The sequence below is a fragment of the Sturnira hondurensis genome, unplaced genomic scaffold (assembly GCF_014824575.4).
Source record: "Sturnira hondurensis isolate 20B ecotype Veracruz unplaced genomic scaffold, ASM1482457v3 Scaffold0023357, whole genome shotgun sequence".
NCBI classification, from domain to species: Eukaryota; Metazoa; Chordata; class Mammalia; order Chiroptera; family Phyllostomidae; genus Sturnira; species Sturnira hondurensis.
Genome location: NW_028095988.1, coordinates 10,874,755 through 10,898,203, shown reverse-complemented (window position 1 = coordinate 10,898,203; position 23,449 = coordinate 10,874,755). Strand labels below are relative to the sequence as shown.

At 45.2% G+C, this 23,449-nt stretch overlaps 2 protein-coding genes and 1 non-coding gene across 3 annotated transcripts; 2 read left to right on the top strand and 1 right to left on the bottom strand.

Annotated features, from left to right (window-relative positions):
* Positions 1–8,798: 8,798 nt before the first annotated feature.
* PSMB5 (proteasome 20S subunit beta 5) lies at positions 8,799–15,675 on the bottom strand. Its single transcript, XM_037037556.1, is given in 4 exon segments — positions 8,799–9,286; positions 14,168–14,474; positions 15,489–15,624; positions 15,626–15,675. Coding segments are annotated over 4 exon segments (765 nt in total). The 5' UTR covers positions 15,661–15,675; the 3' UTR covers positions 8,799–8,999.
* LOC118980994 (U6 spliceosomal RNA) lies at positions 9,667–9,773 on the top strand. The gene has a single exon (XR_005065246.1). It is a non-coding gene; the product is annotated as a U6 spliceosomal RNA (small nuclear RNA).
* A 4,336-nt stretch (positions 15,676–20,011) lies between the features above and the next one.
* On the top strand, positions 20,012–20,911 carry PSMB11 (proteasome subunit beta 11). The gene has a single exon (XM_037037484.1). The coding sequence runs from the start codon at positions 20,012–20,014 to the stop codon at positions 20,909–20,911; it is 900 nt and encodes a 299-aa protein (XP_036893379.1).
* The last annotated feature ends 2,538 nt before the right edge of the window (positions 20,912–23,449 follow it).

Below are 23,449 nucleotides of genomic sequence, written 5' to 3'. Positions count from 1 at the left end.
AAGGGGGTGGACCAGAAGGAAGGAAGAAATGACCAAACAGAAAAAAGTGAAGTTACAAGAATTCAAAAAAAATGAGAGGCTTAGGAACCTCCAGGACATCTTTAAACGTACCAACATCAGAATTATAGGGGTACCTGAAGGGGAAAAGAAACAGCCATGAGTGGAAAACTTATTTGAACAAATAATAAAGGAGAACGTCCCCAGTCTGGCAAAGGAAATAGACTTCCAGGAAATCCAGGAAGCTCAGAGAGTCCCAAAGAAGTTGGACCCAAGAAGGAACACACCAAGGCACATCATAATTACATTAGCCAAGATTAAAATGAAGGAGAGAATCCTAGAAGCAGCAAGAGATAAGGGGACAGTCACCTACAAAGGAGTTCCCATCAGACTGTCAGCGGATTTCTCAAAAGAGACCTTACAGGCAAGAAGGGGCTGGAAAGAAGTATTCCAAGTCATGAAATCCAAAGACCTACAGCCAAGATTGCTTTATCCAGCAAAACTTTCATTTAGAATGGAAGGACAGATAAAGTGCTTCTCAGATAAGGTCAAGTTCAAGGAGTTCATCATCACCAAGCCCTTATTATATGAAATGTTAAAGGGACTTATCTAAGAAAAAGAAGATAAAAAAATACGAACAGTGAAAGGACAGCAAACTCACAGTTACTAACAACCACACCTAAAACAAAAGCAAATCAAGAGGACAGCTAGATCAGGAGCAGAACCATAGAAGTGAAGAACACATGGAGGGTTAGCAACAGGGGAGTGGAAGGAGGAGAAGGGGGGAGAAGATACAGAAAATAAGTAGCATAGACGGTAGGTAAAAAATAGATGGGGAGAGGGCAAGAGTAGTAGGGGAAATATAGAATCTAAAGAACTTGAGATACGTGGTCATAAACTAAAGGTGGGGAATAGTGGGGGAGGGGTGTGCAGGGGGGAGGGGAATGAAGGGGGGGAATAGAACAATTGTAATGGTATAATCAATAAAATATATTTTTTAAAAAAGAACTCGAATCCAGGTCCACTGACTCCAGAAACTGTGCTTGTGAGCATTCAATAGTCTGTGCCTACACTAAAATCCATTCTGTTTTGCTGTCTTTATCCTCTTTTGTGCTCTTGTTCTGAGCCCATGTAAGTCAAGCTGTCTTTCCTCTGATGACCAAGAGAGTGTTCGTAACCCCTCTATGATATCTCTTGAGATATAGTTTTATTTTTTTTATTTCATTTATTTTTTAAAAGATTGTATTTATTTATTTTTAGAGAGAGGAGAAGGGAGGGAGAAAAGAGGGAGAGAACCATCAGTGTGTGGTTGCCTCTCATGTGGCCCCCACTAGGGACCTGTTCCCCAACCCAGGCATGTGCCCTGACTGGGAATCAAACCAGCGATCCTTTCATTCACAGCCCATGCTCAATCCACTGAGCTACACCAGCCAGGGCTGAAGTTACAGGAAGATGAAAGATAATGCAAAGGAAAAAATAAGGAAGACAGCAGGCAGCCCAGAATAGTACTCAAGAATAGGAAAGAAGGGCCCTGGCTGGTGTAGCTCAGTGGATTGAGCACTGGCCTGTGAAACAAAGGGTCATGCATATGATTCCCTATGATTCCCAGTCAGGGCACATGCCTGGGTTGCAGGCCAGGTCCCCAGTAGAGGACATGTGAGAGGCAACCACACCTTGATGTTTCTCTCTCTCTCTTTCCCTTCCCCTCTCTCTAAACATAAATAAATAAAATCTTTTAAAAAAAGAATAGTAAAGAAAGGAGTTTATGTTGCCGCAGGAATGAGGGCAGAATAGACTTTAAAAGGAAAAAGTTCTGAATCTGACTGATTCTTACATGCAAAAAATTATATAAACAGTTGGGAAGTTTTTCTTTAATGACCAGTAAAATACAATTAATACAAAACAATTTTAAAAATTAAAGAGATGAGTGCAAAAAAGGTGGAGGATGACTATGGGTATTTGTTGTACTATTTTAAACTTTTCTGAAGTTTTGAAACATTTCAAAATTAAAATGTAAATAACATATTTGCTTTATTTTTGAATTATTGTTCAATTACACTTGTCTGTATTTTCTCCCCAACATATTTGCTTTAGACATTTAGATTTGGCCCTTTAAAAAAATTTATTTAGTGCCCTGGCTGGTGTAGCTCAGTGGATTGAGCACAGGCCTGAGAACCAGAGGATCGCGGTTCGATTCCCAGTCAGGGCACATGCCTGGGTTGCAGGCCAGTTCTCTGCAGGCCAACTCCCAGCAGGGGATGCACGAAAGGCAACCATACATTGATATTTCTCTCCCTCTCTCCTTCACCTCTAAAGGTAAATAAATAAATAAAATCTTTAAAAAATAAATAAAAAAATTTATTTAGTTATTTATTTTTAGAGAGAGGGGAAAGGAGGGAGAAAGAGAGGGAGAGAAACGTTGACGTGCGGGAGAAACATCGATGGATCACTTCTTGTACATGCCCTCCCTTGGGATGGAAGCTGCAAGCCAAGAGTGTGCCCTGACTGGGAACCAAACCCACAGCCTTTTGGTACACAGTGTGACACTCCACCGACTAAGCCACATCAGCCAGGGTGGCATAACATTTTCAAAAATTCCTTAAAGCAAGTAATTTTTAATTTGTCCTGATTTTTAAAAATTAATCTTGTTCATAGTATGTTTAAGAACTACAAATAGCCCTGGCTGGCGTAGCTCAGTGGATTGAGCGTGGGCCTGCGAACCAGAGGATCGCGGTTCGATTCCCAGTCAGGGCACATGCCTGGGTTGCAGGTCGGTTCCCTGCAGGCCAACTCCCAGCAGGGGACGCACGAAAGGCAACCATACATTGATGTTTCTCTCCCTCTCTCCTTTCCCTCTAAAGATAAATGAATAAATAAAATCTTAAAAAAAAAAAAGAACTACAAATAACATCTTGAAATTCAACAATAATATGGAGTCACAATGCTGAAAAAGGTAAGTAAGTATCACTGGTACAAGGATATTATAGTGAAATCATTCATTCATTCATTTGTTCTTTAAAAATACATCTATTATATCATCTCTATTGAATAGCCTGCACCATGTTAGACATTGGGGAATAAAGTACAAACATAGTAAGTGTTTAACTGAAAAGGAAGACAGGCATATCATTACACAACCAGAGACTTTACATAGATGCCCTTCAATATAGCACATACCCAAGGCTATTTAAATGAGATGTGGAGCACTGATAACCTAACCCAGGACCACACTTGAGCTCTATTGATTCAAGGCTGACCCCCACCTTTATGCACATTTTTTCTCTTTGGGAGGTACTTAGGGTTGTGGGACTATGCTTAATCTGTTGTTCTGGTTTAAAATGCTCTATTGCTTTCTTTTCTAAAGATTAAGCTGTGAGTGCAGCCTCAAGGCTCAAGGGATATAGGGTGATTATGAACTCTCCCATGGAACCCTGGTGCTCAGTGGATTCCCGCTAATCAGACAACACCATATGCCACCACTTGAAGTCAGCTGCCATGAAAAATAGCCTATGTATTACTCTGTGTGCATGGGGAAGCTTAGACTGTATGATGTCCAGGGATGGTGATGGTATTGAGGCTAGGGTAGAAGAGCTGTAGTTGTTGCAAAATATCCCCCTGACTTTACCCCTGTGGTCTACCCACATTCCTACTTGGACCTACTTATTCCCTTCTTACCAAAAGCACCTGTTATTCCTACCGTCCTTGGAGCTTGTGTCCCCTTCTCTTTATATTAACAGCCTTGGCCCTGAGCATGTATAGAAAAAGGGGGACATGTTAGGGACATGTGATCTGTGTGGCCAGGGGGTATGGAGTGAGGGGAGAGAGGATCTCTTCATGAACATAAAAATAAAATGTTAGAAGTTACTGAATCTGTGATCCTTACTCACTTTCTCTGCTCTTCTGAGAGAGGTTTCTACTTATGACTTTGGCATGACTGGATTGAGGTTATTCTGAACGAGTGTGAATCTTTCCAACCTTGCACAAGCAGTACAGACATGGGCGGATTCTTGCAGAATCTAAGTGACTGTGACAGTACAGGGGCAACACACAGAGAGGCACGTGCTCATTATGTATGGCTGGAGAAATTATCTGTCTCCAGGGAGACATGTTTCATTGCGCATTAGTTTCCAGTCACTTCCTTCCTCCCTATTTCTCTGCCCACTCTATCACTGTCCTTCATAGTCTCCTTTCTCTCTCCCTTACCTCCCTTCACAGTCCACCTCTGCCCATCAATGTCTCCATCCATCTTCTCTGCCACGTCCGTGTCTCCCTCTTCACTTTACTCAATCTTACTCTGGCTGTCCGTGAGTTGCTTTTCTGTTTGCCTCTCATTTGTCTCTTGTTCTCTCTAGCTCACTTTCCCGCAGTCCATCTGCGTTCCCCTCTGTTAGTAGCAGTTTTTTGGGTACCCGGAAGCTAATGATAACCTTTTCCTATTACATTAAAGCCCATAAGCAGCACTTGGTTTATTGATTGATTGCTTTTTATTTAAATTCTATGGAGGAAAGAAAAGGGAAATTTTTAAAGTGAGAGAACAGAGAGAAAACATAAACTCAAGCAAAGGGAGATTAGAAAGAAGTGGCAGCCCTTGCTGGTGCGGCTCAGTGGACTGAATGCCAGCCTATGAACCAAAAGGTTGACAGTTCGATTCCCAGTCAGGCCTGGGTTGCAGACCAGGTCCCCCAGTTGGGGGTGTTTGAGAGGCAACCAATTGACCTCTCTTGTACAGATTTTCTCACCCTCTCTTTCTCTCTCCCTTCCCCTCAAATAATACATAAAATTTTTAAAAACAAAAAATGAAGGGGCAGCCTGAGAGAATGATGAGGTTGAGGAGTAGGGAGAGGCATCAGAAAAGATTGAATCCATGTCTGACTTCCAATCAAATAAGCTAGGTCAGATATTCATGGCTGATGACAGTTAAATATGGACAATAAAGGGTTAGTACCAAGTTGGGCTTGGCACAAAACTCAGAGGCAAAAGCTTCAGGGAGAAATAAGTTGAACAAACCCAAGGAGCTGACATGGGTAGAATTCCTTCTGCCTGACCCACTAAAGGCTACGAATGAGACATTTTAGAAATGGTTTTATTGAAATGCTTCAGTGGGGCATAGCCCCTGGAAGCAAGGACTTGGCTCTGAGGCCAAGCCTGGGGAAGCACTGCAGGAATGTGGACAGTCAGCTGATGTGGGTGGGAGCAGGGAACAGAGGCGGTGGCCTGGGTTACGCAGGAGGTGGTGACAGCTGCCGATCAGGGCAGCTCTGACGGCTGTGTTCGCTCTCTCCTCTTGCTCACTATAATTAAAGCTTTTCCAGTATGAATCTGGCTTCCTGAAGGGAAACTAGCATTTAAAAAATAAACAAAACACAGCAGAGATGCTTGGTTGCAATATACATGTATTTTAAATCACAAATCACTTAATCATGCCTTGAGGTCACGGCTGCAGGTCAATTTCAAAATACCCAAACTTTGGGGCTCTTCTACCAGAACAAAAATAACACAAAATAAAAACCTAACTGTACTCACCAAATGATATAGGCTCGTGTAAATTCATCATTGACCCAGTCATGCTCTTCACTTCTGAGACAAGGACATGCTCCCCCAAGCTTTTCTCCACCTATTTTTCACCTTACTCCCTTTTCATCCCTTCTCTCTTGTAGCAGACTACAGACTCCATGGACCAGAATAAATCCATTGTTTTATTTCCCCTCAAAGGATATGTCCTTCCACTCCCCAAATAGCTTTGACAGTTTTCTAATTTGCTAGCCGAAGAGGGTATCCAGACGCTGATCTTCTGGTTTTACCTAAAGACAGAACCTTCAGTAACTATTCCACTCCAGTCCCTGATTTACTTTCATTGTGCCCTTCTTCCCCCATCCCCTCTACTCACCTACTCACCTACTCACCATGAGGGAGAATTCACTCTCCCTCATGAACATTCTATTCACCTGCAGTGAGATGCTACTCTCCACAACCCTCCCTTGCCTGGTCTGGAGATGCTATATGGTACATTTGCCTTCAGCCCCACAGCATTCCCTGCTAGCAAGAGAAAGCATGGGGCCTCAAGGAGTGTTTGCTCCCTATTTTAATCATATTAGTCCCATCATCTTCCCTGAGGAGTTCGATTTTGGTATTACTGTGCTATCTGTGGAAGGAGGAGAAATTGTCAGACATCACTTAAAGAGCCCTGTCCCTTGGATGCCTGGGAACAGCTGAGAGAAATTAATCTTTCAGCTATTTAAGGCAATTTCTTTTCCATCATCCTTTGTCAAGAGGACTGCACTGGGAAATTGAATCTGATGGGAGTCCCTGAACTGGTACACTTCACTCAACAGCATCTCTCCAACCCTATGAGGCATCTATCATCCCACACAAGCAGAGACATACAACATCACTACGAAGCCACTACCCACCAGTCCCCAGCAGCAAGAAACCACACAGCACACAGCGGATGGCACTGGGCCTCAAGTCCTGGAGTTTTCCTCTACCTCTGCTCTAGTTTCTTTCCAAAAAACCTACCACAAACTGATCTCCCCTATTAAGTGAGTCTTGCTTTTATCCAAGACCCAGGAGAGGACAGAAACAGGGATATGCCAGAATAGAACATGGGATCATTGGTGATGTATTTTCTTTATTTTTTAAATTATTTTATTTATTTATTTTTAGAGAGGGAGAAAGAGGGGGAAACATCAATGTGTTGTTGTCTCTCGTGCAACTCCACCTGGGGGCCTGGCCCACAATCCAGGCATGTGCCCCAACTGGGAAATGAACCAGCGACCCTTTGGTTTGCAGGCCAGCACTCAATCCATTGAGCTACACCAGCCGGGGCGCACTTCTTGCTTGAACATAAGGACTCAGCTACTGAAGAATACTTGTTTATGTTAAATAGTCAAACTACTGCCAAAGCCAGGAGTGAGACAGAAACAGGACTAGGGCAGATTGCTTCAAGACCACCTTTTTTCTCCAGAATTCTGTTTATAAGCTAAGAGCCTAGGCAGTCTCATGTTCTCTGCGGTCATGTAAAAGAACCCCAATAGTCAGCCCCGGCTGGTATGGCTCAGTGGATTGAGCACCAGCCTGCGAATGAAAAACGCTGCCAGTTTGATTCCTGGTCAGGGCACATGCCTGGGTTGCAGGCTAGGCCCACAGTAAGGGGTGTGTGAGAGGCATACAATCAATGTCTCTCTCACACATCAATCTTTCTCTCCTCTTTTTCCCTCCCTTCTCCTCTCTCTGAAAAGAAACAAAATCTTAGAAAAAAATTAAAACAATACCAATCTTCAATTTTCTTTCCACCCTCAAGGTTATTTCTCAGGGCAGTTATTTTTAAATTGTGTTCCTTGGGGCAGAGGGGAGTTTTGTGGGAAGTGGCTCCAGGGAGGGGGACGCTCAGTGGTTAAGGCTCTGGATCCCTCAAGTCTATTTAAACCTGATTTGATTTCTCATAAGAATTCATTTTTAAAGAAGGGTTCTAATTTTTAAAAAGATCTGCAAACCTGACCAAGTAGCTCAAGTGGTTACTGATTTGATCCCCAGTTGGGGCACGTACAGGATGCAACAAATGGATGTTGTCCTCTCTTTCTCTCTCTCCCTTCCTCTTTAAAATCACTACACATATCCTCAGGTGAGGCTTTAAAAAAATCTGTAAACCTGTGTCCTAGGTGAGAGGATGGTGACTATACCTCTGCCTCTCACGCAGCTTACCACTGGCCAGTGGCACCTCCCTGCTCTGTAGGTCCAGGTCCAGGCCAACAGCTCCCTGCCTCCAGGGGCTCGAGGCACTTTTCGGCAAAATGAATCTCCTTAGGCAAGAGTCGTTTGTTTTACAAACTCTCTTCTCCAATCTCACTAATTCCCAATTTCCCCGCATTTGACAAATGCAGTTAACAAGCCTCGATCAGTTCCTGGAGGACAGCCCTCATCAATCAATAAGGCGACTACACGGGCCAAGGGCGAAGGGAAGCTGTAAGAAGAGAAGGTATCCACAGCACATGGAGCACTTACCCCTCTATTTCTATGAATGAGCCCTCCCAAGCCCTCAGTCTCAAAACATGACACTGGGTTGTCACCCTTACCAGCACTTTCTTTCTTCCTGCCAACTAAATGCAAAGCAGTATCGTTCATGCCGTCCTCTCCCATCGACTTCCACCTTCCCTATGTCTATGCCTTCTCTTTAACAGAAGGCCTTGCCATCTGCTGCCACCATAGCTTGGGAACCCCCAGTGCTGGGTGTGATAAATCAGCCATCTCTCTGCTCTCAGCAGGGCTTCTTCCCAACCCACTCCACCCCAGTGAGTTTTGTGCTGCTTCCTGCCCCGGAGGATATAAGCCATGATCCTCCACACACATGCACGCTGGAGGGCTACCAAGCTTGTGGTCACTACTGCTTTTACACTCAACTTTTTGCCCTCTTTTCACAGGGTCCAAGCCGTTTGTTTCCAATTGGTTTGAGATTCAAGGTTTATCTTCACCTTTCTGCTCTGCATATAGCATCAGCCTACCCTCCCCACCACAGGGTAAGAGCTTTTCCCTCTGCAGCTCTGCCTGGTCCAGCCCTATGCATCTTTCCGCCTCATCAACTTTTCATCTCTTTGCAAACGGAATCGGGAAGTCTCTCCCTCCTCCTTGCCTCTCCTTCTCCTTTGTTATTAGCTTCATAAGTGGGGACATTAATGTATTCACTAGACAATGTCTTCACATCACTGTTTCCTGTAATTACAGTCACTTCCCTCCCACTGTCCTAGCTTATTTGACTGTAAAGTGCTTGGAGGAGGGACAGTGTGGACAAAAGACACAACACAGGCTAAGGTTGAATAGTGTAATGTTAACATACAAGAAAGTAAAACAAATCACCTCTGCAGCAGCTCATTAACAACTGGTAACACATAGAGGTCAATGCACCAGAGCTTAAAAAAAAAAACAATCAATATAATTGGGGACCCTTCCACTATAGAATGCAGAGCTATATCCATGTTACTATCAAGTCACCCCAAGAAACGCCTCCTTCAGGGGATCGATCCACTGTACTTGTCATGTAGATCAGCTACATTATCACTGGAGACTCGGATCCAACCATCCTCACGGACATGGTAGAGGTTGACCGCACCTCCTGAGTAAGCATCTCTATAGGTAGCTTGGTAGATGGCTCGACGGGCCAGATCATAGGCTTCTTCCACCTCTAGGTCATAGTCGTAACCCCGATCCATGACCCCATATGCATACACAGAGCCAGAACCTACAGAGAAGGCAACTCCCGAGATTCGGTTTCCTTCACTGTCCACGTAGTAAAGGCCTGAAAAGAGAGAGGAGGTTAGCAGGAAAACAAATGACCACTCCTTCTGACATCTAATTCATCCCCTAAGACACAGAACTCTTTCCCTCTTTTTTGAAACAATTTTTTGTTTATTGATTTAGGGAGACAGAGGAAAGAAGACAGAGAGAGAGAGAGGCAGAGAGAAACAGAGGGAAACAGAGGGATAAACATCAACTTGTTGTTCCACTTAGTTGTGCATTCATTGGTATGTGCCTTGACCAGAGACTGAACCCACAACCTTGGCACACTGGGACAATGCTCTAACCAACTAAGCTACATGGCCAGGGCTCTATCACTCTTGAAACCTGAGAGAGACCAATAAAAATACAAGAGGAAAGCACTATTATAAAGTTACTAGAGTGCTTGCTTCGGCAGCACATATACTAAAATTGGAACGATACAGAGAAGATTAGCATGGCCCCTGCGCAAGGATGACACGCATATTTGTGAAGCGTTCCATATTTTTAGCAAACCAAGAGGACAGCTAGATCAGGAGTGGAACCATAGAAATGAAGAACACATGGAGGGTTAGCAACAGGGGAGTGGGAGGAGGAGAAGGGGGGAGAAGGTACAGAAAATAGATAGACAGTAGGTAGAAAATAGGTAGGGGGGAGAGCAAGAATAGTAGGGGAAATACAGAATCTAAAGAACCTGAGACACGTGGTCATAAACTAAGGGGGGGGGGAATGGTGGGGGAGGGGGTGTGCTGGGTGGAGGGGAATGAAGGGGGGAATAGAACTGTAATGGTATAATCAATAAAAAATATATATATTAAAAAAAGTAAAGTTACTAGAAACATAAAAGCCAAAGAAACCATAATGAGATATCACCTCACACCTGTCAGAATGGATATCATTAATAAATCAACAAACCACCAGTGCCGGCGAGGACGTAGAGAAAGAGGAATACCTAGTGCACTGTGGGTGGGAATGCAGACTGGTATAGCCACTGTGGAAAACAGTATGGAATTGCCTCAAAAAATTAAAAATGGAACTGCATTTTGACCAACCGATTCCATTGCTGGGATATACCCTAAGAATCCTAAGACACCAATTCAAAAGAATCTATGCACCCCAATGTTCATTACAGCATTATTTACAATAGCCAATTGTTGGAAACAGTCTAAGTGCCTATCAGTGGATGAGTGGATTAAAAAACTGTAGTACATTTACACGATGGAATAGTACAAAGCAGAACAAAACTCCCTATGCTTTGTAACAGCACGGATGGAACTGAAGAGCATTATGTTGAGTGAAATAAGCCAGCTGGTGAAAGACAAGTACTGTAAGATCTTACTTATAAGAGGAATTTAATGAACAAAATAAACTAACAACCAAAACAGAACCAGAGACATAGAAACAGGGAACAGACTGAGATCTGCCAGAGGAAAGGGGGGAGGGGGAATGGTGGAAAGAAGAGGAAGGGAGTAGTCCAAGAACATGTATGATTACCCATGGACATGTACAATGGTCTGGTGGGGATGGACTGAGGGAGTGGGGGGAGGGCTGGATGGAGGATGGCAAAGGGGAAAAAATTGGGACAGCTATAATTGAATAAACAAGTAATAAAAAATAAAAAGCTAAAGGAATCAAATAAATACTAAGACTCCAGGATTCTACAACATACCACACCATCTCACCTCACATTGTAGTAACAGCCTTATCTGTCTTCTCTGTATAATCAAAAAGCAAGTATAATTCAAATGACTTAGGTTTCAAGCACAGAACATCTGTGGGAGATAATGTTTAAAACAACCCTAGTGCTCAAAGTTTAGACTATCTGGGGCACAAGACACACGTCACACATGAGATAATAAAGCCTAGGGTTCCAAATCACATTGTAAAAGATCTGCGCAATCCAATTTGGTAGCCACATGTGACTCCTGAGCATCTGAAATGAAGCGAGAACCACATGATGAAATGATATTTTGGATCTATTGGATTAAGTAAAATATACCACTAAAATTTCTGTTTATTTTTAAAATGTGGCTACTATAAAGTTTAAAACTACATGTATGGCTCACATTTCATTTCTGTTGTTCAGCACTGGTACAGACCAAGTCTATGGAACTGTTCTTTCACAACTCTCAAAGAGAAAAGTTGTCTCAATTCCAAAGGAACAAACTAAGCTCCTCTCCCACATTCACTTTTTTTTTTTTAAAGATTTTATTTATTGCCCTGGCTGGTGTAGCTCAGGGTATTGAGCGTGGGCCTGTGAACCACACGATCGAGGTTCAATTCCCGGTCAGGGCACATGCCTGGGTTGCAGGCCAGTTCCCAGCAGGGGATGCACGAGAGGCAACCATACATTGATGTTTCTCTCCCTTTCTCCTTCCCTTCCCCTCTAAGATATAAATAAATAAAACCATTATTTATAATATCATTATTTATAATAAAATTATTTATAATAAAACCATTATTTATAATAAAACCATTATTTATAATAAAATCATTATTTATTTATATCTTAGAGGGGAAGGGAAGGAGAGAGGGAGAGAAACATTAATGTACGGTTGCATCTCGTGCATCCCCTGCTGGGAACTGGCCTGCAACCCAGGCATGTGCCCTGACCGGGAACCGAACCATGATTCTCTGGTTCACAAGCCCACGCTCAGTCCACCGAGCCACACCAGCCAGGGCCCACATTCACTTTTTAATCTCCTCATTCATCCTCCATTGAGTAGTGAACGGATATTCTCCAAAGTGAGTGAAAAAGTGGTGGGTATCCCACAATTATTTCACAGAGAAAAACTTGGCATTTAATAAGCAGATAAATGAATGAAACAAAAACAACTGGAAGAAATAATTATTTTTAAGCATAGAGGGGGACAATTACACAAAAAATGACTACCTGTATTCCAACTTGACTAAAGTTGGTGCTAACATCAGATACAAGGTTGAACTTCCTGACAAAGTTTTCATAGACTGGAAAGGAAACTAGACTAAGGAATTTCTTTTGGGGGATGGCAGAGTAAGACCTAGGGTGAGTATATCAAGCAAAGAAAGATTAGCATCAAGGTTCCTTCTAGGTCAAAGACTACTAAAGGAAAAAAAGGAGAGAAATGACTATCTTTTGAGTTGCTACTCCCTATGTATTAGTTTCGAGGTTCAATACAGGAGACACTAGCCACATGTGGCTACTGAGCACTTGAAATGGGGCTAATGCCACATGTGGAAATGCTGTTTTAGGTATTTTGTATTAAATGAATTGTTAAAATCTCATCCTTTTCTTTTTATTCTTTTAAAAAATTTAATGTATTTATTCTTAGAAGGGAAGGAGAGAGGGAGAGAAACATCGATGTGAAAAACATTCAATGGTTTCCTCTCACAGGCACCCCAGCTGGGGACTAGCCTATAAAACAGGCATGTGCCCTGACTGGGAATTGAACCAGAGATCCTTTGGTTTACAAGGGATGCCCAACCCACTGAGTCACATCAGTCAAGGCTCTTTTTACTTTTTTTTTTTTAAAGATTTTATTTATTTATGTATCTTTAGAGGGGAAGGAGAGAGAGAGAGAGAAACATCAATGTATGGTTGCCTTTTGTGCATCCCCTGCTGGGAGTTGGCCTGCAGGGAACCAGCCTGCAACCCAGGCATGTGCCCTGACTGGGAATCGATCTTTTTACTTTTAAAAAAATCCATCAGAGCCCTGGCTGGTGTAGCTCAGTGGATTGAGCGCGGGCCTGCGAACCACACGATCAGGGTTCGATTCCCAGTCAGGGCACATGCCTGGGTTGCAGGCCAGTTCCCAGCAGGGGACTCATGAGAGGCAACCATACATTGATGTTTCTCTCCTTCTCTCCTTCCCTTCCCCTCTAAAGATAAATAAATAAAATCTTTAAAAATAAATAAATAAATAAAATAAAAAAAATAAAAAATCCATCAGAAAATTTAAAATCGTACATCTGGCTCATATATTTCTCTTAGATGATACAGATTGGAGGTTTTTGGGTTTTTTTAAAATCCTTTTTTAAAAGATTTTATTTATTTATCTTTTTTTAAATATTCTGAAACCTTTTTTTAAAGATTTTATTATTTATTTATTTACTTATTTATTTATCTTCAGAGGGGAAGGAGAAGGAGAGAAACATCAAAGTATGGTTGCCTTTCGTGCGTACCCTGCTGGGAGTTGGCCTGCAGGGAATTGGCCTGCAACGAACTGGCCTGCAACCCAGGCATGTGCCCTGACTGGGAATCGAACCGCGGTCCTCTGGTTCACAGGCCCTCTGGTTCACAGGCCCGTGCTCAATCCACTGAGCTACACCAGCCAGGGCTATTTATTTATCTTTAGAAGGGAAAGGAAGGAGAAAGGGAGAGAAATATCAATGTATGGTTGCTTCTCATAGGTCCTCTGCTGGGAACTGGCCTACAACCCACGCATGTGCCCTGACTGGGAATCGAACTGCGATCCTCCGCTTCGCAGGCCTGCGCTCAATCCACTGAGCTACACCAGCCAGGGCCTGACTAGAGTTTTTATGTCTATTATTATGCACTTCAATTCTCGAATACACTTTTTGTAGGTCTTATTATTTTATAGGAGAATAGAAGCAAAAACATTACGTGCCAGAAACTACATGCTTTATGTGTGTTACATAATTTAACCAATGTAACAGAAGATGAAACAGATACTGAGGAAAAAAAAGCAACCAGTTTTTTTCTCAGTATCTGTGTCATGGGTAGTCAATGACACAGCTATTCTAACTCCATGCCCTTTTCTACACACTACAGTGCTTTCCTTTAAAAAAGAGTTGAGAAACTAATCAACACATTCTCAGCACTGAACTAAAAAGCCTTTTCTTTCTCACATCTGTTCATCCAACCCCTGCTCTCTGCGGTGTCAGCCCAAGAATTATAACTCACCGGGGCCTCTCTTATCCCAGCCACAGATCATGGTACCCATGGACAGCCCCATGCCTTTATACTGATACACCATGTTGGCCAGCAGCTTGGAGGCAGCGGCTACTGAGATGCGTTCCTTGTTCCGAAGCTCATAGATACGACATTGCCGGGCCAACAGCCGCTCCCAAAAGCTGCAATCTGCTGCACCCCCAGCCATGGTGCCCAGCAGGTAGGGGTTGATCTCTATCACCTTCTTTACTGTCTGGGAGGCAATGTAGGCACCTGCTGTGGCCCGCGAGTCTGCTGCAACAATGACTCCATGTCGAAACTGTTAAGATCAGAAGAAAACACAAAGCAGGCCACAGGTTAAACCACAAAAAGTCATGACATTAATTTTTATATCAATATATAAAACATATATGTTGATGTTTCGCAACCCCAAAACAACTCCTTTGTCGTTTTATACTTCGCAATATACCAGTGATTGTCAACCGGTGTGCCACAAAAAGCATACCAGTGTGCTGCAAGAATTTTGAAAACGTGCAATTCCTGGCTTTTTAGTCATGGGCACTGACCTCTTCTCCCCTAGATTGTCAAATAAAAAAGACAACAGCCAACATAATAGCTGTCCAGTGTGAACGAATAAAAATTATATCACATTTTTTGGTCAGATCTGCAAAAAAAAATATATTCTTGGTGTGCCACAAAATTCTTGTAATTACTTTTATGCCATGAGATGAAAAGGGCTGAAAATCGCTGTAATGCATCTTTCCACATATTAATGTCACATGAACTTCACATCAATCCGTGATATGGGTATAAACATATCCCATGGATGAGGAACAGGTTTAATGAGACAGAAGGACTGGCCCAAGATCGCAGAGCAAGTTATTGCAAAGCTGAGCCAGGAATCCCGACAGTATGGCCTAGTACAGAAGTCCCTTCCAAGATCCCGCCCCCCTCCAGTCGCAGCGTTTCGGTTACCCTGGCCTAGAGGGCCAGTTTCCAAAACCTTTGGTGAATGGTTACAACTGCTTTCCCTTCGTCTAAATTCAGTGCTGCTGCAGCCTCTCCTTTTCTCGGCAGAGCAACCTGAAGTTGCCTAGGATTCAATCCAAGCAGACTCAGGTTCTTTCTCCTTCTTACCCCCATCCCCACCGCCCCTCTTTCCGGCCAGAGCAAGAACCAGCGCCTCCCGGGGCAATGAGACAGCGAAACTGCCGGAGTCGGGACAAGGGGCCCGAAGCTCAGCCTGAGTTTCGCGGCTGCCGCCACTGCTGGTCCGGTCTGGGAAGAGCGCGAGCGCGCGGGACTTAGTCCGGTTCCATAGCTGGGTCCGCACCTTGAAGGCCAGGGTGGTAGTTCCATGAAGTATTTCGATTCTTGGCTCCTCTGGGGCATCCCAGCTGGGCGCGGCCAGGTTGAGCCCATCACTGGGATTACCTGGACCCAAGTCCAACAGATCCGCACGACCCCCGGGGTAGCGAGCTCTCCAACACACTGGCCAGCGCCATGTCTAGTAAGGGCAAAACCAGCTGCCTCCCGGAACGCCTAGTAGATAACGGCCTGGCAAAGCCCTGCCCACATAGCTTCTCCTCCCTTTAAATCTATCCCAGAAAGGAGCCATTTTAACTTCTGGCAGCCACGCCCCCCAAACAAAAACCAGACGCAAGGGACCATTTTCGCCGAACAGGGATTAAAAAATGGCCTCCTTTCCCTAAAATTCTAAAGGCATATATGTGCCATTTTAGGTTTTGTCAGGCAAACAGTATTAGATTACATTAAGCTCAAATTCCTAAGAAGCGATTGGAAACCTTGTTGAGTGAGGGAAGTGAGGCCGGCCATCTTTGAGAAGGGCGTGACTAGTTGAAAATCTGCTCTAAAACCTCAGGAGTAAATTATCCCCGCCCAGCCAGATGTCCAGGCAATAGTTTACATCTCTACGGCTTCAGCACTCTACTAACCTATTGAAATTGCCATTTTGTTTTACTGGATAAAATAATGATCTACTCTAAGGTCATTTTCCTATGAAGTTAGTTAAACCACATTTGCTTGTGGTGAAAGCGCAACAAAAGAAAAGTGCTATACCTTTTGTTTGATAGCCTTAATCACCACCCTACCCACGTTCTCTACCAGTACCAATTTTTAAGATTCAATATTCTCTTTACTCCCACCCTCTGGTGGGCATTCTAGTAAGTAATGAAGTGCCCAAAAGGCAGATAAAGGAATAAAGAAAGAAAAGCAAAGAGCTCAGTTAATCCATAATCTAGATTCTAAATTTATTTCCTGAATAAATGAGTCATTTACCATGTCAGACACTGGAGGAGAGTTGGGGCTCGGAAAGATGTACCAAGAGGTTCTCTAACTTAAGCTTGCTAAGAAAAGCTCTTGATTCAGAATGTGCTATATTTCATTGTCTCTCCCCGTCTTTACCCACCTTCAGTTTTCAAGCATTTTGGGACCGATAACAAGAAAAGAAGTAGGCAAAAGTATGAAATGTTGCCTCTTGCTTTATGGTTTTATGAAGACAGTGTTAGGCCTTCCTTGTTGGATTCCAACAGCAAGCAACATTGATCAATATTTAAATTCCACTTTCCTCTAATACTCAAACTCAGCCCCTTCCCTTCCTCAGAAAATTCTGCATGTATTGTATTTTTAATGCTGAAATTTGGCAACCATTTCCAAGCCCAGCATCAGAATGTAATGAAGCGAAAGATCCTTATCTGTGTTTCACACTTGGTTGGTATTTAGCAGGTATTATTTTGCAGTCACCTGTGTAATGCAACTAGTCCTCCTACTGACTTCTCCCAATGGTTCTTTTACTCTGACACTAATAACATTTATACTTCTCTTAACGTACTTTTACATTTTACCTAGTTAAATGGAGACCTCAAAAGGGGAGGTACAAATGATCAGTGCTGCCGTTGGTGGGAATGTAAATTGGAACAGCCACTATGGAAAACAGTGTGGAGCTGCCAGAAAATAATAGAAATAGAACATATGATCCAGAAATCCTACATCTGGGTATTCATCTGAGAGAAATGAAATTACTATCTCTAAGCGATATCTGCAACCCAGTGTTCACTGTAGCATCATTATTTGAAGTAGCTAAGACCTGGAAACAACTATATATGTAGAATATTATCCAGCCATATTATCCAGTGTTCACTGTAGCATCATTATTTGCAGTAGCTAAGACCTGGAAAGAACTATATATGTAGAATATTATCCAGCCATATAAAAGAAGAAAACCTTGTCATTTATGACAACATGAATGAACCTTCAGAGCATTATACTAAGTGAAATAAGTCACTTATTTCAGTGACTTATTTCAGACAGAGAAAGGCAAATACTATATAATCTTACCTATGTGAACTCTCACAAAGCTGAACTCAGAGAAACAGAATAAAGGTGGTTGCCAGGGGCAGGGGGTAGGGAAATGGGGAAATATTCGTCAAAAGGTATAAACTTTCAGTTATGAGGAATAAGTTCTGGGATATCTAATGTACAGCATTAATGATACTATGTTTTATACTTGAAAGTTGCTAAGAGGGTAGATTTTAAAATGTTCTCACTGTAACAGCAATAACAAAAATGGTCATTATGCGCAGTGAAGGATGTGTTAACTAACCGTATTATGGTAAACATTTTGCAATACATAGGTATCAAATCATCACATTGTACAACTTAAGCTTACACTATGTTATATGTCAGTTACATCTCAATAAGGTGGTGGCAGGAGGAAAATGATAGGTGCTGTAAATTCACATGTGGGAGAGGAGGTCAGTATAAACTAGGGTGAAGTTGGGGATCCAGGAAAGCTTTGCCAAGGAGGTCTGGATCCATTTCCTTAAGTGCCGATGGGGTCCCATTGCCCCTGAAACCTACAGGCTCTTCTCTGTCTACCCACATCTGGGAAGAATTTTCAGACTAGGTGGTCCTTAAGCCAGATTTTGGAGGATAGGATTCAAATAAATGAAGAAGAGGTGGGTGATAGCCTGAAAATAGGTTGTAGTGGATGCATTAGAATTGCACCATAGTAGGACTTAAATGCTGGCCTGGAGTGGAGAGGTGGTTTGGATTTGATCTTGTAGTCCTTCAATGTTTCTTAGTAGAGGAAACACAGGATTTGAGTGATACCTTAGGAAGAAATGTCAGTGTGAAGGATAAGATTAGGTAGGGAAATTGGAGGGTGGCCAATTATGAAGCCATTCCACTGTCCAGATCTGACTTGACAATGGTCTGACCTAGGGAGGTGGCCATCCATCCATATATAAAGGGTCTAAGACTACCCGGCTGGTGTGGCTCAGTGGATTGAGTGCTGGCCTGCAAACCAAAGGGTCACTGGTTCAATTCTGAGTCAGGGCATGTGCCTGGGTTGTGGGCCAGGTCCTCGGTGGGGGTGTGTGCATGAAAGGCAACCACACATAGATGTTTCTCTGTCTCTTTCTGTCTTTTTCCTTCCCTTCTTCTCTCTCTGAAAATAAAAACATAATTTTTAAAAAGAGTCTAAGACTCACTTAGACTCTTAGAAAGAGGAGACATTCTTATCTCTTTAGTAAGATTTCCATGTGGTCCTACACAAAGGAAGGGAGAAGAACTGGTTGGACCTTAGTATGGCCTCCTGGTTTCTCCAGTCTTCCCGTGACATGTTTACATTGCCCTTCAAACTATGATCCCACAGCCCCACCATCGTGATGTCTGGAAGGTCCAGGCTCTTTCCTTTGTGTGTGGGTTTGTTTTTCCGAATAAGCCCATTCCTACAGCCCCCCTTTGAGCTGCAGTGTTTAGTAAAATACACTCCACGTGGTGCTAGAAGTAGTTGCACCTTGTCGCTCTGCTCTTGTCTTCTTAGTCTTTCTGAAGAGCCAGCTGTCGGCATTCAACATCCTTACCCCCTTGACCACACCTGGTTGGTCTAAGACTTAGACTCAGCATTATGGGGTCAAAGTCGGTTGTTTCTCCTGCCTGGGAACTTTGAACCAGTCTCTCGTCACTGTGAACTATTGGGCAGAAGGGGAACCAGGAGAGAGAAGGTCATCAGACTTTTTCCAGCTATATACTTAGAGCTGTGTAACACAGGTGGAGAAGCTGTACTGCTGGAGAAGTGTCAGGAATGGCACCTCTGTGTGCAGGTGCAGATCCACATTTACCCTCAAAGCAGAGGGGAAAGAGAGCTCCAACCGAAAATTTCCGTGACCCCTGGCCCCTCAGTACCCTGTCTCTACCAAAGGTATTTGTGTTTCTCCACCCCCAACCCTCACCCCCAGGGCTCTCTTGCTCTTTTCTCTTTTGTCCTTGTCTCAGTCCATTTCTCTTTTCCCATCTTGACCTTGAGGTGAAAGTGTGAGGTGAGGGAGCATCATAGTTTGCTCACCCCATACGTCTGAGGAGGGGACCCCATATTTAGAACTCCTATCTTGATGGGGCCACAGCACCCTATTCTGACTACTTCAGAGCAGTAACATGTGTTTATTCCTCCTCCTAGGCTGGGAGATCTTTCAAGGCAGGGACAGGAAAAACAAGAGGAACCTAGCTCCGTTCCTTTCATTTGCACTTCCTTTCCTTGGAGGATGACAGACAGGGGACTCCTTGGGTGAAGCTCAGATGTGTCAGGGGTAGCGTCTTCCCAGCGCTGGAGACTCATCTTGTCTCCCCTCAGTGGTCCTCTGAGGAGGAGGGGGCTGCTGCAGCAGCCAGACCCCAAGCCTAATTTGGAGTTTGGGAGAAGTGAAGCCACAAATCGCATGCCTTCCTTGCCAATTCTGGCTGCAGCCAAGCTTTTCCTTAGCGTCCGTCTTCCCTTACTTGACCCAGCTCACAAATCCTTGTCTTGCTACTTCTAAGCTTCACTCAGTCCCAGGGATGGCTCTGCAGGACGTGTGCAAGTGGCAGGCCCCCGACATCCAGGAGCTATCACCTCACCCTTCTCAGGCTGGTGGCTGGGCTGTGCCCCGGGGCTGTGACCCTCCAACCTTCTTGCAGACCCAGGGTCCCAGGCTGGCTCATGGCACCACCACCCTGGCCTTCCGCTTCCGTCACGGAGTCATTGCTGCGGCTGACACCCGGTCCTCCTGCAGCAACTACGTGGCATGTCCAGCCTCACGCAAGATCATCCCTGTTCACCAGCACCTCCTGGGCACCACCTCTGGCACCTCCGCTGACTGTACCACATGGTACCGGGTGTTACAGCGGGAGCTGCGGCTGCGGGCGCTGAGGGAGGGCCAGCTGCCCAGTGTGGCCAGTGCCGCCAAACTCTTGTCAGCCATGATGTCCCGCTATCGGGGGCTGGATCTGTGTGTGGCTACTGCCCTGTGTGGCTGGGATCGCTCAGGTCCCGCCCTCTTCTATGTCTACAGCGATGGCACCCGCCTGCAGGGGGACATCTTCTCCGTGGGCTCTGGGTCTCCTTACGCCTATGGCGTGCTGGACCGCAGCTACCGCTACGACATGACCACTCAGGAGGCCTATGCCCTGGCTCGCTGCGCCGTGGCCCATGCCACCCACCGTGACGCCTATTCTGGGGGTTCTGTAGACCTCTTTCATGTGCGAGAGAGTGGGTGGGAGTACGTGTCACGCAACGATGCCTGGGTGCTGTATTCAGAGCTGCAGAAGCTTCCGGAGCTGGAGGAACAAGAGGAGAAGGAGGCCAGCCAGGCCCATCCTGAACCTGCCACCCCCCACAGAGCTGGTGAAGGTGGGGAACTCTCTGTAGGACTGATATCAGGAGCCTTGGGCCTCCCCACAGAGACTGAGGCTCTGTAAGAGGTGGCGGGACTTGGGGGACCTAGTGCAGGGAGTGGGTGGAGGATGCGGTGTGAGCAGCATCACAGCGTCTGGCTCCAGCCCTAGTGGGTGGCTGGTTGCATTTGTTCCAAGTCCATCTCTTTCTGACTCCCAGAACTATTGATGGTTCTGCCCAGCGTGTTCCTATTGACACCCAATAGATTGGTCCAGCCCCCTTCTCAGTGCCAAGTCCTTCTTTCAGCAAAGCCTTACTGCGTGCCTGCTGTGTGCCAGATGCTGTGCTAGGTGCTAGACCCTTTTTAATTGCCACCCTCTTTTCTGCTTTTTCCACTCTATCCCCAGTCTTCCTTCTTCCTCCCTTATTAGTCCTCATCTCAGCTTCAGAGTCTGTCATTTTCTCAGCTTGGTGATGTGGGGTAGCCAAGGAGGAAAATGAGGTGGGGAGTGTTCCAAAGGGCCCAGGCTGGGAGAGGCAGGGCAGTGCATTGTGGACTCCTGGTGAGTGGCAATGGACTTTCTCATCTGCTCTCCTCTGCCCCACCTTTCATTCTAATGGCTATAATGATTACTCCTTTACTGAGTGCAGTTTTCATGGTAACTCTTTGAGGTGAAAATTATCCTCACTTTACAGAAGAGGAAGCCTTGCCCGAGGTCACACAGTAAGTGACAGAGGTGAGGCTTGGACCCTGACCACCTGCTCCAGAGCAATGCTCCTTCTGCACGGCTTCCCCTCCCATGTCCTCTCCCTGACTTTCCTCTCTGACACCAGAATAGAGCCCTGCAGGCATCTGGGGAGGGATGTTGGGGAGAGTAGCTAGGCACAGCCCATGCCTGGTGGCCAGGGATGACTGAACCCAGAGGACCCTGAGGGCTTGGAGGGGTGAGCCCAGGGGAGACTGCTCCCACTGAGCCTCATGTGCCCTGCCTACCAAGGCCTGGAGCCCTGGCCACAGCTCACCTGTGCACTGCTCTTTGGGGTATGTCATTGCTGCTGCCAGACTTCCCCTTCTTTCTTCCCCTCCTACTTCCTTCTTCTTTTTGCCTGCTTTCCAGCCTCTCCTTTCTATAGCTCCTTCTGGGGAACACAGAAAACAGGGAGGTGGCTGTGCCCATGGGAATTGTCAGGTTAGCACATCTTCTGCCCTTCCTGGCCCCCTCCTTCTCCCTTGTGAGCCCAGATTTGGAGATGCAGGCTGACATCTCTCAGCCCCTCCCTCCTCAGGACAAGTCAGGGAGAAAGCACGATTAACCAAGAGATGGGGCCCGAAGGAAGGTTGCTGAACCTTCTTTCTCTCATCTCACTCTTCCTAGCCTCTAGCTCATCCCCCAGTTCCAACCCTGAACCTCAGGCACAGGGTTACTCCAGGTAGGAGCTGGCTGGACAGAGGAAACCTCCAAGCTCTGGGCTTGTGGGGATGAATGGGGAGGAGGGAGGAAAGGTCAGGAAGCCCTAAGAAGGAGAGCAGTGGGGGCAAAGGAGAAGAAATTGCAGTGAGGAGGAGCCACAGAAAGGTGACCAGTACAGCAGAATTAGCCTTCGAATCAGGGTCCAGAACCTAGCCAGTGGCCTCTACAGCAACCCTTCTGTACCCCTCTCCCATTTCTCAGGCTCAGGAAAGGAGAGGCGGGACTCTGGGAACAATAGCAGGAGGATCCTGGCCAGCCTAGTCCTGGAGGAGCATTGGAGAAAGGGCAGCTTTTGTCCAGGGTTCAAGCGTTTGATGGACTCAGGCACGAAAGTACATTTCCATGTGCAGAGATGTGTGTGCGTCATGGTGTGAGTGATCCAGGATAGGTACATGTGAATGTGGCAGGTGATGTACATGTGGTTCCTGTGTGCAGACAGGAGACAGACTGGAGAAGGCACAACGCCTGGATAAGGAGAGCAGCCCCTTATTGGGGAGAATGCCAGGCCTTGTCTCTTCTTTTGGGAAAATGCTTCAGAGGAAAGAGGGGCTGGGGTCAAGGCTCCACCCACCAGCTCACTACTTCTGTGAGAAATGCAGGGAGGGAGCAGCGGAGCCTGAGATTGCCACCTGAGCCCAGCTGAAGGCTCTCTGCGAACTGCATGTAGCTCATTCCCCAGGGATGTTCTGCACCCCTCCACTTCCCATAAACTGGGAGGGAAAGACGGAACTCAGACAAAGAGAGTGGGCAGAACAGGAGGAGAACCCTTCTTTTCCTCCTTTTTAAAAAAATATTTTATTTATTTACTTTTAGAGAGAGGGGAGAGGAAGGAGAAAGTGGGAGAGAAACATCAATGTGTGGTTGCCTCTCACATATCCCCTACTGGGGACCTGGCCTGCAACCCAGGCATGTGCCCTGATTGGGAATGGAACCGGCGACCTTTTGCTTCACAGGCCCACGCTCCCTTTTTTTTTTTTTTTAAGAGACAGGAAGGGAGGCATAAAGAGAGGAAGAGAAACATCAATTGGTTGTCTCTTGTATGTAGCCCAACTGGGACCGAACCCACAACCTAGGCATGTGCCCTGACCAGTAAGTGAACCAATGAACTTTTGCTTTTCAGGATGACCAACCACTGGGCCACTTGGTCAG

Excerpts from the sequence above, each read along its gene's own strand:
- PSMB11 (XM_037037484.1), top strand. The coding sequence starts at position 20,012 with ATGGCTCTGCAGGACGTGTGCAAGTGGCAGGCCCCCGACATCCAGGAG.